Source organism: Panthera pardus, unplaced genomic scaffold (assembly GCF_024362965.1).
Source record: "Panthera pardus isolate Hobbes unplaced genomic scaffold, ASM2436296v1 HiC_scaffold_2, whole genome shotgun sequence".
Lineage (NCBI taxonomy): Eukaryota > Metazoa > Chordata > Mammalia > Carnivora > Felidae > Panthera > Panthera pardus.
Window position 1 is genome coordinate 33770921 of NW_026526765.1, and position 15308 is coordinate 33786228.

A 15308-nucleotide genomic window follows, 5' to 3' on the forward strand; every position below is an offset into this window, starting at 1 on the left:
CAGCATGAGCGAGGGAGGGGCAGAGGGAGAGGGACACACAGAATCCAAAGCAGGCTCCAGGCTCTGAGCTGTCAGCACAGAGCCCGATGTAGGGCTCAAACCCACCAGCCGTGAGATCATGACCTGAGCTAAAGTTGGACGCTCAACCCACTGAGCCACCCAGGTGCCCCTGGTCTAGCTTTTCTGAATCTGTTTGTGTTAAGTGGGTCTGTTTATTTAACCCTTGGGTTTGTTTAGCGGTTGGGTTTTGCTACATAAGCCAATCTGAAAATGCTTTTTATTTAATAGATGAGTTAGTTCATTTTTATTTATTGATTTAATTATTATATATTTAAGTAATATTTATTGTGTGTTATATATTTATTGCATTTCTTTTCTATGTTGTCTATATATTTTTAATGTTCCTTATTTAATACTTTTAATATTATATGTTATATATTAAATATTATGTATTTTACATGTTCTGTGTTTATGTTTTTGTTTCTATGGTCATCTTGGTACTATTATTTTCATTAATGATCTTTAGATTTCTTTCCCATCTTCTCTATCCTTTTGATCCTTTTTATCTATGTCATTTTATTTATTTCATTTGTTTTAATTTTTGCTTATGTCCCTTATTACATTCTCAATCTAATCTATATTTCCTGTGATGTCTTCCAATTTGGTCTTTTACTTTATAGGTGATTTTTTCTTTATTTTCAATTTTGTTTCTGAGTTCAGTCAACTCTCATTTTACACCTTCCTGTTTTTATGTTGATTTTTATTTTGAACTTTTAAATAAATATGTTCTTTGAGGTTTTTTTGTTTTTTTTTAAACAGCAAATGGTTGTTTAAGGGTATTTAATTTAGACTGGCATATTTTGGTTACACTTTTTCTGTTTTGTGGCTGTTTGGGGGAATTATTTTCATCTAAAATGTTTTATTTTCTTTTTTTTTTTTCTGTTACAATAACCTTTAGTATGGATGATGTCTTCTATTTTCTGTTAATTTTGGAATGTCTTACATTTTCCTAGGCCAGCAAGTTTTAAGTTTGGTGACTTTTTAGATTTGTTAGCACAAGAGTCCCCTCTTCTGTTGGTATGATGAAGTGCAGGTTCTTAAATTAATGTCTACTACATTCTTTTGTGGCCAAAGGAGAGAGGATAATGCTGCCTTCTGATGTTTCTATTTTGTTTTTGTAAAACCTTTACTTTCTACTACTTATTTCCTTCTTTCCCCTATTCCCCAAATCCATGAGAATACAAGGCCATTCCCACTTCCAAGTTGTTCCACTCTTCTTGAGAAGGGGTGCAACTCCCAACCTGATGGCATCCACTTTCAAGGCCCTCCCTCTCAATTCTCCATAACCAGAACTCTGAACATCCAGGTAGCAGATTTATTTTCAGCATTTCTGCCTTGAGGTGGGGCTTCATCTTTTGGAAGATGATTATGTCTGTATTCCACATGTCAAGTGCCTACTTGCTGCTCTACAGGGGACTCCAGAGGTGGTTCTTCTGGCTTCTGAATGTTTACCTTAGTTACATTGAAATTGAAGTATTATTCTGTTTTAGTCATGGTGTAAGCATGGGATATCAGAGGGTGGTTTTTTTTGGTTTATTTATTTTGAGAGAGAGTACATGAGTGCTAGTGGGGGAGGGGCAGAGAGAGGGAGAGAGAGAATCCCAAGAAGGCTCTGTACTGACAGTGTGGAGCCCAAAATGGAGCTCAATCCCACGAACTGTGAGATCATGACAAACTGAGCTGAAATCAAGAACCAGTTGCTTTCTGACTGAGCCACACAGGCGCACTGGGTGATCAGGGGTTTTATTCATTGTCTCTGATCTGTATGGTATTCAGAATACATGTGAATATTCTAGTGGTGGCCCCACTGCCCTGTGGAATTCCAAAATTAGATCATGTTGTTTTTGAATAAATATAATTGTTGATCAGCTCTTCCTTTTTTGAACTAAAATTTCTTTTAGTTTCTATGTATCGGTCCTGGTTGTGTCTTTTGAGACAACATAGGGTAAATCAAACTTCTCTCTTATGTTCTAACAAAAGCTGTTCCCCAGCCTATAAAATCCTTCTTCTGAAGTAATCATCCATCAGCTCTTCAACCATTATTCAGGTGGTGAAGCTTCAAGTCACCCTTCCCTCATCTGATCACTTTCTTTATCACAGGTGCAAACTTCTCAGGTTTATAGTTTTCTATAATGTATTTACCAGCATAACTTGAGGATGTTATCATCACTGGAAGAAGCTAACAATCCAATTCAAAAGTTCACTCTTAGAATAATCACTTTTCTTTGTCTAATCTAAATACAATGACTTATGTAAGGAAATAAAGGAAAATTGAAAATGGGAACAATATGTTTTTGTATTTTGCTTTTGACAAAGGACAGTTATCAATTAGCTTATCCACAAATACAGGAAGTATTTGTTCTGACTGGAAGAACAGTTAATGTGTCTAAATGTTTCTAACCAAATATAGCAAATACAGTGTAGAATAGCCTGAATAAATATGAATACTTATGAAGCTCTTAATTAGGAGTCTAGTGCTGCAAAGTGAATGCTAATGAATTAAGACAGTACTGCTTTGCTTGCTGTCATTTATGTGGCACCAAAAGGTTATGCCTTTTTGTGCAATGATGCAAGTAAATCCTGGAGTTGCTAAAAATTTTCAGTATGGAGCACAGCATTCTTACAGGTTTCAAATAGAAAGGTTATAGGAGAATGTGGGGGAAATGGAATGGAGGAGTGAAGTTGAGAAGATAGAGTGAGCACAGGTTTAGTAATTTTCATTGCAACTTTGGTGGTTACCAACTATTGATGAAAACCAGAAGTGGGACTTAATGAAGCAAAATGATACATTTCTTTATGTAATTTTACCACCTGCACTTCCATGTGTTTTCATATCTTTATTAAAGAGCAGAGAATTAAACCTGAAGATTTGGGTACAGAAAAATATAAATTTAAACCTAGGGAGTAGAGTATAAGCAAAAAAATAAAAATAAAAATCTAACCTACTAGTTTGGGACCATAGGAAAAAAATCACCACTAAATATCAATAAATACCAGTACTACTTACTTCACAAAGTCAGGGTAATAATATGGAAGAATCCCTTATATTTGTGCATGGTTTTCTAGTGTATCCACCATGTTCCTCATTTTATCTCATTAAGTCTTTAGAGATACTGTATATACACGGTGCAAGGTTCATCAAGATTAAGTGATTTGTCCGTAGACACCCAGATAGTAAGTGACAGAGCCAGTACTCACACTCATGTATTCTATATTCATTGGAACACAGCACACTGAGAAAGTATAATGTAATTCATTGTTAGCCTCAATACCCAAATACTTCCTAGACTTGTCACTTTGTACTTGTCAAACTGGGTTAATAAAAATTTAAGTGTGTGCAACACACACGTGCTTGCATGTAAAAGTACTCACACATACACTTGTGTAAATGCTTATGCAGATATCCATACCCATGCACATGTGATGTAGTATTCCTTAACCATGCATCTTCACTAAAATGTAAGCTCTGAAAGGGTAAGAATTTTAGTTTTCTTTTAGTGATTGTCTTATCTCCAGCACCCAAAACAGTCATTAGTATATGATGGGTGATCAATTAACATTTTTAATTTTGTTTTTTTAAGTTTATTTATTTTGAGAGAGAGCAAGTGGGGGAGGGTCAGAGAGAGGGAGAGAGAAAATCCCAGGCAGGCTCTGTACTAACAGTGGACATGGGGCTCGAACTCACAAACCATGAGATCACAACCTGACTGAAGTCAGATGCTTAACCGACTGAGCCACCCAGGTCCCCCTCAATATTTTTAAAATACAAGAATAATCCACTGGTGTGTTAATGATTATAGTTATTTTGATAATCGTGTTTATATTTACTGCACTGTTTAAGAATAGTCTTTCTTAAATAAAACTAAAGTGTGTAACTTGTGGGACATGTTAGGCATAAATAAATTAAGTAGTGTTTATGTGTACTGAACAAATATAGGGAGGGATGGAAGGAACAAATAGGCACTTGACATTCATGAGGTATGGAATATTCAAGACAGTTATGTCCTTAAATTGGCCATCCATTATTGACATCCAATTTGGCCACAAATATCCTTTGCTGGGACTGTTACTGACCAGGAATATTTGCTTCTAGATATCTAAATCAGCAAGTGAGTGCTGGCTCCAGGTACCTTCCATCTGCTGAGTCACTTCTCTCACCTTTAACTCTGGTCCTTATAACTGTATTGTAAGCAGAGAAGGCTGATATAACAAAGAATGAGAGGGGGGTAGCAAGCCAGCAAGTGAGAGGGGAGGGAGGGGAAGAAAGAGAGGTTGGGGGAGGGAGATAATGGCGGGTCGTGGTGGGGGAGAAAGACAAAGAGAACATAGGAACATTGTGTAACACAGGATTCAGGTAGCATGGTACCTTTATCCTGCTTGAAGTCTCTTCTAAGTGTATTAACCAACCTCATTTCTTTCCTCTTCTTTTTTTAATGTAAACATTTTTAATTTTAATTCCAGTGTAGTTAGCATACAGTGTTTTGTTGTTTCAGGTGTACAATATAGTGATTCAGCAGTTCCATATATTACTCAGTGCTCATCAAGATAAGTGTGCTCCTAATCCCTTTCACCTGTTTCACCCATCCTCTCACCCACCTCCCCTCTGGTAACCATCTGTAAGTTCTCTATAATTAAGAGATTGTTTTTGGTTTCTCTCTCTCTTTTTTTCCCTTTGTTTGCTGTTTTGTTTCTTAAATTCCATATATGAGTGAAATTATATGGTATTTGTCTTTCCCTGTCTTATTTTGCTAGCATTTATACTCTCCAGTTCCATCCATGTTGTTGCAAATGGCAAGATTTCATTGTTTTTTTTTATGGCTTAATATTCCATTGTATGTGTATATACATACACACACACACACACACATACACACCATATCTTCTTTATCCATTATCTATCGATGGATACTTGGGCTGCTTCTAGAGTTTGGCTATTATAAATAATGCTGCAGTAAACGTGGGGGTGCATATATCCCTTCAGATTAGTGTTTTTGTATTCTTTGGGTAAATACCCAGGAGTGTGATTACTAGATCATAGGGTAGTTTTATTTTTAATTTTTTGAGGAACCTCCATACTATATTCCACAGTGACTGTTTTCCACCAGTTTGCATTTCCACAAACAATGCCTGAGGATTCCTTTTTCCTCACATTCTCACCAATACTTGTTATTTCTTGTGTTTTTGATTTTAGCCATTCTGAGAGGTGTGAGGTGATATCTCATTGTTGTTTTGGTTTGCATTTCCCCAATGATGAGTGATGTTGAGCATCTTTTCATGTGTCTGTTGGACATCTGTATGTCTTCTTTGGAGAAATGACTGGCTGTATTTTAATTGGATTGTTTTCTTTGGTGTTGAGTTGTAGAAATTATATATTTGGATACTAACACTTTTTGAGATGTGTCATTTGAAAATGTCTTCTCTCAATTCAGTAGGTTGTCTTTAAGTTTTGTTGATGGTTTCCTTTGCTGTACAGAAGCTTTTTATTTTGATGTAGCCCCAGTAGTTTATTTTTGCTTTTATTTTTCTTGCCTCAAGTTACTGCTTGTCCTTCCTTCTATGGTTTTTATGGTTTCAGGTCTCACATATAGGTCCTCAATCCACTTCAAGTTTATTTTTTGTATGGTGTAAGAAAGTAGTCCAGTTTTATTCTTTTGCATGTAACTGAACAATTTCCAGAACACCATTTGTTGAAAAGACTTTTTCACATTCTTTATTCTTGCTTCCTATTCTATTCTATTCTATTCTATTCTATTCTATTCTATTCCATTCTATCCATTGATCTATATGTCTGTTTTTGTGCCAGTACCATACTGTTTTGATCACTACAGCTTTGTAATATAACTTGAAGTCTCGAATTGTGATAACTTCCATTCTGTTTTTCAAGATTGCTTTGGCTATTTGGGGTCCTTTGTGGTTCCATACAAATTCTGGGATTGTTTGTTTTCATTCTGTGAAAAATGCTGTTGGTATTTTCATAGGGATTGAGTTAAATGTGTAGAGTGCTTTGGGTAGAATAGACATTTTAACAGTATTTGTTCTTCCAATCCATGAGCATAGAATATCTTTCCATTTCTTTGTGTCGTCTTCAACTTCTTTCTTGTTTTAAGAAACTATAAAACAATTCTTCAGTGTTTTATAGTTTTCAGAGTATAGATCTTTTTCTCCTATTTGGCTAAGTTTATTACTAGATATTTTATTATTTTCTGTGTATTTGTAAATGGGATTTTTTTTTAATTTCTCTTTCTACTGTTTCATTGTAGTCTATAGGAACACAACAGATTTCTGTACATTGATTTTGTATCCTGCAAACTCAGTGAATTCATTTATTGTTCTAGTCATTTTTTTTGGTAGAATCTTTAGGGTTTTCTATATATAGTATCATGTCATCTGCAAATAGTGAAAGTTTTACTTCTTCCTTACCAATTTTGATGACTTTTATTTCATTTTCTTGTCTAATTGCTGTGGCTAGGAGTTCTAGTACTATGTTGAATAAAAGTGATGAGAATAGATATCTTATCCTTGTTGCTGATCTTGAGGGAAAAGCTCTCAGTTTTTCACCATTGAGCATGATGTTAGCTGTGGGTTTTTCATATAAGGCCTTTATTATGGTGAGGTATGTTCCCTCTAAACCTACTTTTTCTTGAGAGTTTTTATCATGAATGGATGTTGTACTTTGTCAAATCCTTTTTTTGTGTCTATGGAAATGATCATGTAGTTTTTATCATTTCTTCTATTGATGTGATATATCATGTTGATTGATTTGCAAGTTGAACCACCCTTGCATCCAAAGATTAAATTCCACTTGATCATGGTGAATGATTTTTTTAAATGTATTGTTGGATTCAGTTTGTGAGTATCTTGTTGAGGATTTTTGCATCTATGTTCATCAGAGATATTGTCCTGTAGTTCTCTTTTTTGTGTGGTATCTTTATCTGGTTTTGTTGTCAGGGTAATGCTGGCCTCATAGAATGAATTTGGAAGCTTTCCTTCCTCTTCTCTTTTTTGGGATAGCTTGAGAAGAATAGGTATCAACTCTTCTTTCAATGTTTGGTAGAATTCACCTGTAAAGCCATTTGGTCCTGCAATTTTGTTTGTTGGCAGTTTTTTTATTACTGATTTAATTTCATTGCAGATAATTGGTCTGTTCAAATTTTCTATTTCTTCCTATAATATTCCTGATTCAGATTTGGGAGGTTATATGTTTCTAGGAATTTATCCATTTCTTCTAGTTTGTTCAGTTTGTTGGCATATAATTTTTGATAATATTCTCTTAAAATTCTTTTTATTTCTGTGGTTTTGGTTCTTATTTCTTCTCTTTCATTTTTAATTTTGTTTGAGTCCCCTCTCTCTTTTTCTCTCTCTCTTTTTTAAAATGAGTCTGGCTGGGGCGCCTGGGTGGTTAAGTTGGTTGGGTGACTGACTTTGGCTCAGTTCATATTCTTGCAGTTTATGAGTTCGAGCCCCATGTTGGGCTCTGTGCTGACAGCTCGGAGCCTGGAGCCTGCTTCAGATTCTACCTCTCTCTATCCCTCCCCTGCTTACATTCTGTGTCTCTCTGTCTCTCAATAATAAATAAACGTTAAAAGAATTAAAAATAAATAAAATGAGTCTGGCTAAAGGTTTATCTATTTGGTTGATCTTTTCAAAGATCTTTTCAAAGTTTCATTGATCTATTGTTTTTTAAAATTTCCATATCACTTATTTCTGCTCTAATCTTTAGTATTTCCTTCTTTCTGCTTGTTTTGGGTTTTGTTTGTTCTTCATTTTCTAGCTCCTTTTGGTGTAAAATTAGGTTTATTTGAGATTTTTCTTGCTTCTTGAGATAGGTCTGTATAGCTTTTAGAACTACTTTTGTTGCATCCCAAAGATTTTGGACCATTGTGTTTTCGTATGCTTGCATGTAATTTTTCATTTATTTGATTTATTGGCTGACTCATTCATTGTTTAATAGCATGTTATTTAACTTCCATGTATTTGTGGTCTATCTAGATTTTTTCTTTTGGTTGTTTCTATTTTTAAAGCATTGTGTTCAGAAAAGAGGCATAGTATGATTTTGGTTTTTTTGTTTTTGTTGAGACTTGTTTTGTAGTCTCATATGTGATCTGTTCTGTCCAATGTTTGATGTACACTTGAAAGGAATGTGTTTTGTGCTGTTTCAGGATGGAATGTTTTGAATATATCTCTTAAATCCATCCAATCTAGTATGTCATTCAAAGCCTCTGTTTCCTTATTGAATTTCTGTTTGGATGATCTGTTCATTGATGTAAGTGGGGTGTTAAAGTCCCCTACTGTTATTGTATTATTATCGATTTGTTCTTTTATGTTTGTTATTAACTTTTTCTTGTATTCAGGCACTCCCATGTTTGGTACATAAATATTTAAAATTGTTATATCTTTGTTAGATTGTCCCCTGTATTATTATATAGTGTCGTTCTTTGTCTCTTATTACAGCCTTTGTTTTAAAGTCTGTTTTGTCCCATATAATTATTGCTACCCCAGCTTTCTTTTGACATACACTGGTGTGATGAATGTTTTTTCATTCTCTCACTTTCAATCTGCATGTGTCTTTTTTTTTTTTTTTTTTTTTAACGTTTATTTACTTTTGAGACAGAGAGAGACAGAGCATGAATGGGGGAGGGTCAGAGAGAGAGGGAGACACAGAATCTGAAACAGGCTCCAGGCTCTGAGCTGTCAGCACAGAGCCCGACGCGGGGCTTGAACTCACAGACCGTGAGATCATGACCTGAGCCAAAGTCAGACGCTTAACCGACTGAGCCACCCAGTTGCCCCTCTGCATGTGTCTTTAGGTCTGAAATGAGTCTCTTATAGGCAGCATATAGATGAGTCTTTTTTTTTTTTATCCATTCTGTCACCCTGTGTCTTTTGATTGGAGTGTCTAGTCCACTTACATTCAGAGTAATTATTGGTAAATATGTATTTATTGCCATTTTTTTTACTTGTTTTGTGGTTGTTTTTGTAGTTCTTCTCTGATTACCTTTTCTCTTGCTAACTTACTCATGGTTTGCTGGCTTTTTTTACTGATATACTTAGATTCCTTTCATTTAGAGTTTCAATGACTGGTTTTTGATTTGTGTTACCATTAGGTTTGTATATGACATCTTCTGCATATAGCAGTCTGTATTAAGTTGATGGTCACTTAAGTTTGAACCCATTATTTACTGCCCATCCCCAATGTTTTTGGTATATGGTGTCATACTTACATCCTTTCATTTTGTGAGTCTCTTGAATGATTTGTAAAGATACGCTTTTTTTAATGCTTTTGCGTTTCCTACTTTTCTTACTCTTACTAATGGTCTTTCCTTTCCACTCAAAGAATATCCTTTAACATTTCTTATATGGCTGGTTTAGTGGTCTGAACTTTAGCTGTTGTTTGTGTGAGAAACTCTTTATCTCTTCTTCTATTCTGAATGATAGCCTTGCTGGGCAGAGTATTCTTGGCTGCGTATTTTTTCCTTTCAGCAGTTTGAAAATATCCTGCCACTCCCTTCTTACCTTCAAAGTCTCTGTTGAAAAGTCAGCTGAGAGCCTTAGGGTTTTTTCTTGTATATAACTGTCTCCTTTTCTCTTGATGCATTTGAAATTGTCTCTTTATCACTACTTTTTCCATTTATATTACTATGTGTCTTGGTGTAGGGCTCCTTGGGTTGATTTTGTTTGGGGATTTCTATGCCTCCTGGATCTGGATATCTGTTTCCTTTTCCAAATTTTGGAAGATTTCAGCAGTTATGTCTTCAAATTAATATTCTGCCCCCTTTTCTCTTTTTTTCTTCTTCTGGGATCCCTATAGAATGTTATTACTCTTGATGGTGTTGCTGAGTTTCCTAAACCTATTCTCATTTTGCATAATTTGTTTTTCTCTCACTTGCTTAGCTTACTTTCCATTACTCTGCCCTCCAAGTTACTAATTTATTCCTCTGCTTCATCTAGCCTGCTATTTATTCATAACATCTAGTGTGTTTTTTAAGTTTTTATTTAAATTTCAGTTAACATACAGTGTAATGTGAATTTCAGGTATACAATATAGTGATTCAGCACTTCTATACAATACCCAATGTTCATCACAAATGCTCTCCTTAATCCTCATCTATATATGTAACCCATTCTCTTACCTACCTTCCCTCTAGCAACCATCAGTTTGTTCCCTGTAGTTAAGAGTTTGTTTCTTGGTTTGCCTCTCCATATCTTTTTTTCCCATTTGCTCCTTTGTTTTGTTTCTTAAATTCCACATATGAGTGAAATCATATGGTATGTATCTTTCTTTGACAGGCTTATTTTGCTTAGCATAATACTCTCTAGCTCCATTCATGTCATTGCAAATGGCAAGATTTCATTCTTTTTATGACTTAATGATATTCCATTGTTTGTACATTCTATATCTTCATTATCCATTCATCAGTCAGTAGTCCCTTGGGGTATTTTGATAATTTGACTATTGCAGATAATGTGCTATAAACATTGGGGTGCATGTATCCTTTTGAATTAGTACTTTTGTGTCCTTTGGGTAAATAACTAGTAGTGCAATTGCTGGGTTGTAGGGTAGTTCTATTTTTGAATTTTTGGGGAAACTCCATACTGTTTTCCAGAGTGGCTGCACCAGTTTGCATTTCCACCAACAGTGCACGAGAGTTCTCCTTTCTTCACATCAGTACCAACATTTGTTGCTTATTGTGTTTTTATTTTAGCCATTCTGATGGTGTTAGGTGATATCTCATTGTAGTTTTGATTTGTATTTCCCTGATACTGTTGAGCATCTGTTCATGTGTCTGTTGGACATCTGTATGTCTTCTTTGGATAAATGTCTATTCATGTTCTCTGCCCATTTTTTAATTGTATTATTGGGTTCTTTTTTTTTTTTTTTGGTGTTGAGTTGTGTAAGTTCTTTATATATTTTGGATATTAACCTTTTAGCAGGTATGTCATTTGCAGCTATCTTCTCCCACTCTGTAGCTTGTCTTTTAGTTTGTTGATTGTTTCCTTTGCAGTGCAGAAGGTTTTTATTTTGATGATATCCTGATAGCCTGTTTTTGCTTTTGTTTCCCTTGTCTCAGGAGACGTATCTAGAAAAGTGTTTGTGGCTGATGTCAAAGACATTACTACCTGTGTTCTTTTCTAGGATTTTTTTGGTTTCAGGTCTCACATTTAGGTCTTTAATTCATTTTGATTTTATTTTTGTGTTTGGTGTAAGAAAGTGATCTGGTTTCATTCCTTTGCTTGTTGTTGTCCAGTTTTCCCAGCACCATTTGTTGAAGAGACTGTCTTTTTTCATTGGATATTCTTTCCTACTTTGTCAAAAATTAATTGACCATATAGTTGTGGGTTCATTTCTGGGTTTTCCATTCTGTTACATTGATCTATGTGCCTATTTTCTGTGCCAGTACCATACTGTTTTGATCACTACAGCTTTGTATTATAACTTGAATTCTGGAATTATGATGCCTCCAGCTTTGCTTTTCATTTTCAAGATTGCTTTGGCTATGTGGGTCTTTTGTGGTTCCATGAAAATTGTGGGATTATTTGTTCTAGCTCTGTGAAAAATGCTGTTGGTAGTTTGATAGGGATTGCTTTAAATTTGTCCCATTTACAATTGCACCAAAAACAATAAGATGCTTAGAATAAACCTAACCAAAGAGGTGAAAGACTTAGTCTGAAAACTCAAACACTGATGAAACATATTGAAGGTCACACAAAGAATTGGAAAGATTGGAAAGACATTCCATGTTCATGGATTGGAAGAACAAATATTATTAAAATATCTACTACCCAAATCATCTGGTGTATTTTTAATTTCATTCATTATGTTCTACATTTCTGATTGGTTCTTTTTTATGTTTTTTCTTTGTTAAAGTTCTCACTGATATCTCCACTTTTTTTCTTAAGTTCAGTGAATATCTTCATAATCATTACCTTAAGTTCTCTATCAGGCATATTACTTATATCCATTTTGCTTAGGTCTCTTGCTGTGGTTTTGTCTTGTTCTTTCATTTGGGATACATTCCTATGTTTTCTCATTTTGTCTAATTCTCTGTGTCTGTTTCTCTGTGTTAGGGAGTTCAGCTACATTTCCTGGTCTTAAATGTAAAGGCCTTATGAAGAAGAGGTTCTGTAGTGCCCTGCAGTGCAATGACCCCTGTTCAGTATAAACTGGCACTTTAGCTAAAGCTATGCATGTTGTGTGCACTCAGCTGTTGTGTCCTGGCCACTTTTTATTTCAGTCCAGTTGTCTTCAGAGGCTCTCTTTGCCTGCTATAGTCCCCAGCCAGGGTGGGGTGCACAATTTTAACAAGGTGCACCTTGGGCTTCCACAGGGCCCACTACTACCACCCCTGCCACTGGGACCGAGGGTCTAGAAAATAGGGTGAGGAGAGGAGGTGTTGGCAAGGTTTACACTGGTCTTCTGGGGGAGGATACCCACAGAGACTGGACTGAGGGAGGCAAGGGTTACTGGGATCTGCCAAAGTGCTGGGTGGGGGGCAGGGCTTGGCATAAGCCATTTAGGTAGTGAATGTGGGCATTGTGCTGATTCCTGCAGGTCGTCATGTGTTTATGCAAGGGGATGGAGAGGGAGATGTCACCTGACAGCTTCTTTGTTCCTGGAGAAGTCCCTCCATGAACTCTGCCCCTCTGGAACATTCTCTGAGATATGTAAATAACTTCCCCTCTTGTTTGCCCCCAGTGTTTTTCAACCTGTTGTTTCTGTGCTGTAATTCTACAGGCTGTTTGTTATGATAAGGGCAGGACCTCAGCTTTCTATCACCCTCTGGACTCTCCAGAGCTGCACCCTCTGATATTTAAAATTTCAGGCCTTAAGTCTCACTGGTTGTTAGAACTCTAGAAATCTGGCATACATGACATGTAGTTTTGTAAAACCAAATGTTATAGGGATTCCTCTTCGTCATGTGAGCTCCTTGGTATGATGGTCTGTTTCTTGCTCGTCTATACATCCACGACTGCCTCCTCCCACTGTATGGATGGCCACAGTTTCACTCCCCACCACGTGTCTACCCTTCTTACCGTCTTTGATGTGGCTTCTTCTCTGCCTTTAGTTGTGGAGTTTGTTCTGCCAGTCTTCAGGCTGTTTTCTGGGTTATTACACTGAGGTGAGTGTTATCTAGTTGTATTTGTGGGATGAGGTGAGCTTAGGGTCCTCTTACTCTGCCAGTTTTCCCCCTCTCCTCTTGCTTCTTGCTGTGTGTTTTCAGTTGATTCATCTAACTGTATGATTCAGTTATCTTAATTTGGTCTGTGAGCCCTTCTATTCTGGTACCTTTGGGAGAGTCTGCCTAGTAGACTACTTGGAGACTACTATACATCAAGTTATTTGCTACTGTGGTGATGATTTACTTTAAAATAAATTTCATAAGATTCAAGTTTAATTCCATAATAAAGTCACTTTATTTCACTTGCCCTCCAGTATTAAGAGAAAGATGAAGAGAAGAAAATGCCTTGTGTTATGCATGGGAACATCATCCTTCATGTGTCAAAGCTGAATGGAAGTTGAAAACTCTGAACTAGAAAACTAGCACTCCAGATCAAAAGCTCTGAAATCCTAATCTGACACTACCAGCAGGCCAGACTGTCCTCCCAAATGCAGAGGTCAAAGAGAGAATATGGTTAAAAAGTGAGTGATGTGAAGAATTTCAGAGGTACAACATTCAATCAATTTCTTTAATATAGAAGTCAAAGATTATTCGGTTTCTACAAGGGTTTTTTTTTTTTTTGTCTTCATATGCTACAGAGGAAAGGATTGCCTGAATTTATCTAAATAATCTCATTTTGAAACTTGATTTTGCTTTAAAAGACTCAAACAGTTGACAGAGACGATATTATACTGTCTGACTTAAAAAAAAAAAACTATTTAAGGGGATATTTAAAATGTGCCATTCTTCTTCAAAAATGGTTAATGTAAAAATATTTTGAAGAGGGGTCTGCCCACAGCAAGTAAATGGAGGGGCCCAGTGGTTTGGAGGCCACTCTGAAGGCAGATGAGGCAGAGGGTGAGGCCGAGGCAAAGAAGTGGCTTCTATGTGTGGACCTTTTTGTGTGGAATTATACGTGTGAACCTCTCTGTGTGGAGTTTGCCTCGGTCATGAGCTGTGACACCACCGTGGCTCAGTGCTATCTGGTGGAGAATGACTGGGAGATGGAGAGAGCGCTGAACTTGTACTTTGAGCTGCCTGTGGAGGAGGACGCTTTGGAAAGCCACCCTCAGACCCCAGCCAAGTCAAAGTCCTGTGTTGACCTAATGAATAAAGAAACAACTGATTCCATTAGTTCTAAAACCAGCACATCTGAAGGTATTATGCATTTGATTTTTACAAATGTTTGAAATATTTGATTTTCAAATATTTATAATATTTGATATTTGTACAGGAGGTTATTCCCCCATATTGTAGCCACCTAAAGAAGAGAGCAAGTAGTGATGTGATTATTATGGGTCACGAAGAAGGATATTTCACAGCTATAATGTTGAAGAAATCGAGAGTGAAATTTAAAATCCAAGATATCCCTTTTCCAAATACAAAAATGATGAAAAACGTTTTGTGTGTGTATGCAACTGTGTTGGGAAATGAACTTTGCCTTATGACTTCTCATGTGGAAAGCACCAAAGAGCATGCCAAGGAACAAATGAATCAGTTAAAAATGATTTTAAAGAAAATTCAAGAAGCTCCAGAGTCAGCTATAGTTATATTTGCAGGGGATACAAATTTAAGGATCACCAAGTTACCAAATGGGTGCTTTACCCAAAAATAATTTGTATGTCTGGGAGTTTTTGACAAATCTAGGCATTGCCAGTATGCATGGGATACACAAATAAACTCTAATCTTGGAATATCTGCTACTTGTAAGCTTCATTTTAATCAAATATGTTTCAGAATAGCAGCAGAAAGTGGTCCTATTGTTACCCAAAGTTTGGACTTCCTTGGGTTGGAAAAACTGGACTGTGGTAGATTTCCTAGTGATCACTGGGGTCTTCTGTGCAACTTAGATGTGATATTATGAAATATTTTTCAAATAAGAGTTTTACATTTTCTGGTAATTTCATTCTGGATTTTGCAAATGTAATTTCTACTTATCTGGAAAGGTAGGCTTAATATGGAGGAATTGATATACTGTGTCACTGTAACAGAAGAAAACACTACTGTGATTTTATTTTGTGAACTGTGTCCTCAAATTGCAGAACTAAATATTGATGTTTATTTAAATTAAAGCATACCTAGTGTTCAGTA

The 15308-nt window shown here is 36.1% G+C and overlaps 1 protein-coding gene and 1 pseudogene across 2 annotated transcripts in view; both read left to right on the forward strand.

Annotated features, from left to right (window-relative positions):
* The window catches only part of FBXO4 (F-box protein 4), a 54694-nt gene that overhangs the window by 24389 nt on the left and 14997 nt on the right, over positions 1–15308 (forward strand). The window contains exon 6 of one of the 2 annotated variants that reach the window (XM_053906959.1): positions 13493–14915. The exons of the other annotated variant lie outside the window; for it this stretch is intronic. Coding sequence (XP_053762934.1) covers positions 13493–13509 — 17 coding nt within the window. The 3' untranslated portion in view covers positions 13510–14915. Of the gene's footprint in view, positions 1–13492; positions 14916–15308 lie in introns of those variants that run through there. 2 annotated transcript variants of the gene reach the window in all.
* LOC109275861 (tyrosyl-DNA phosphodiesterase 2-like) lies at positions 14024–15308 on the forward strand (annotated as a pseudogene).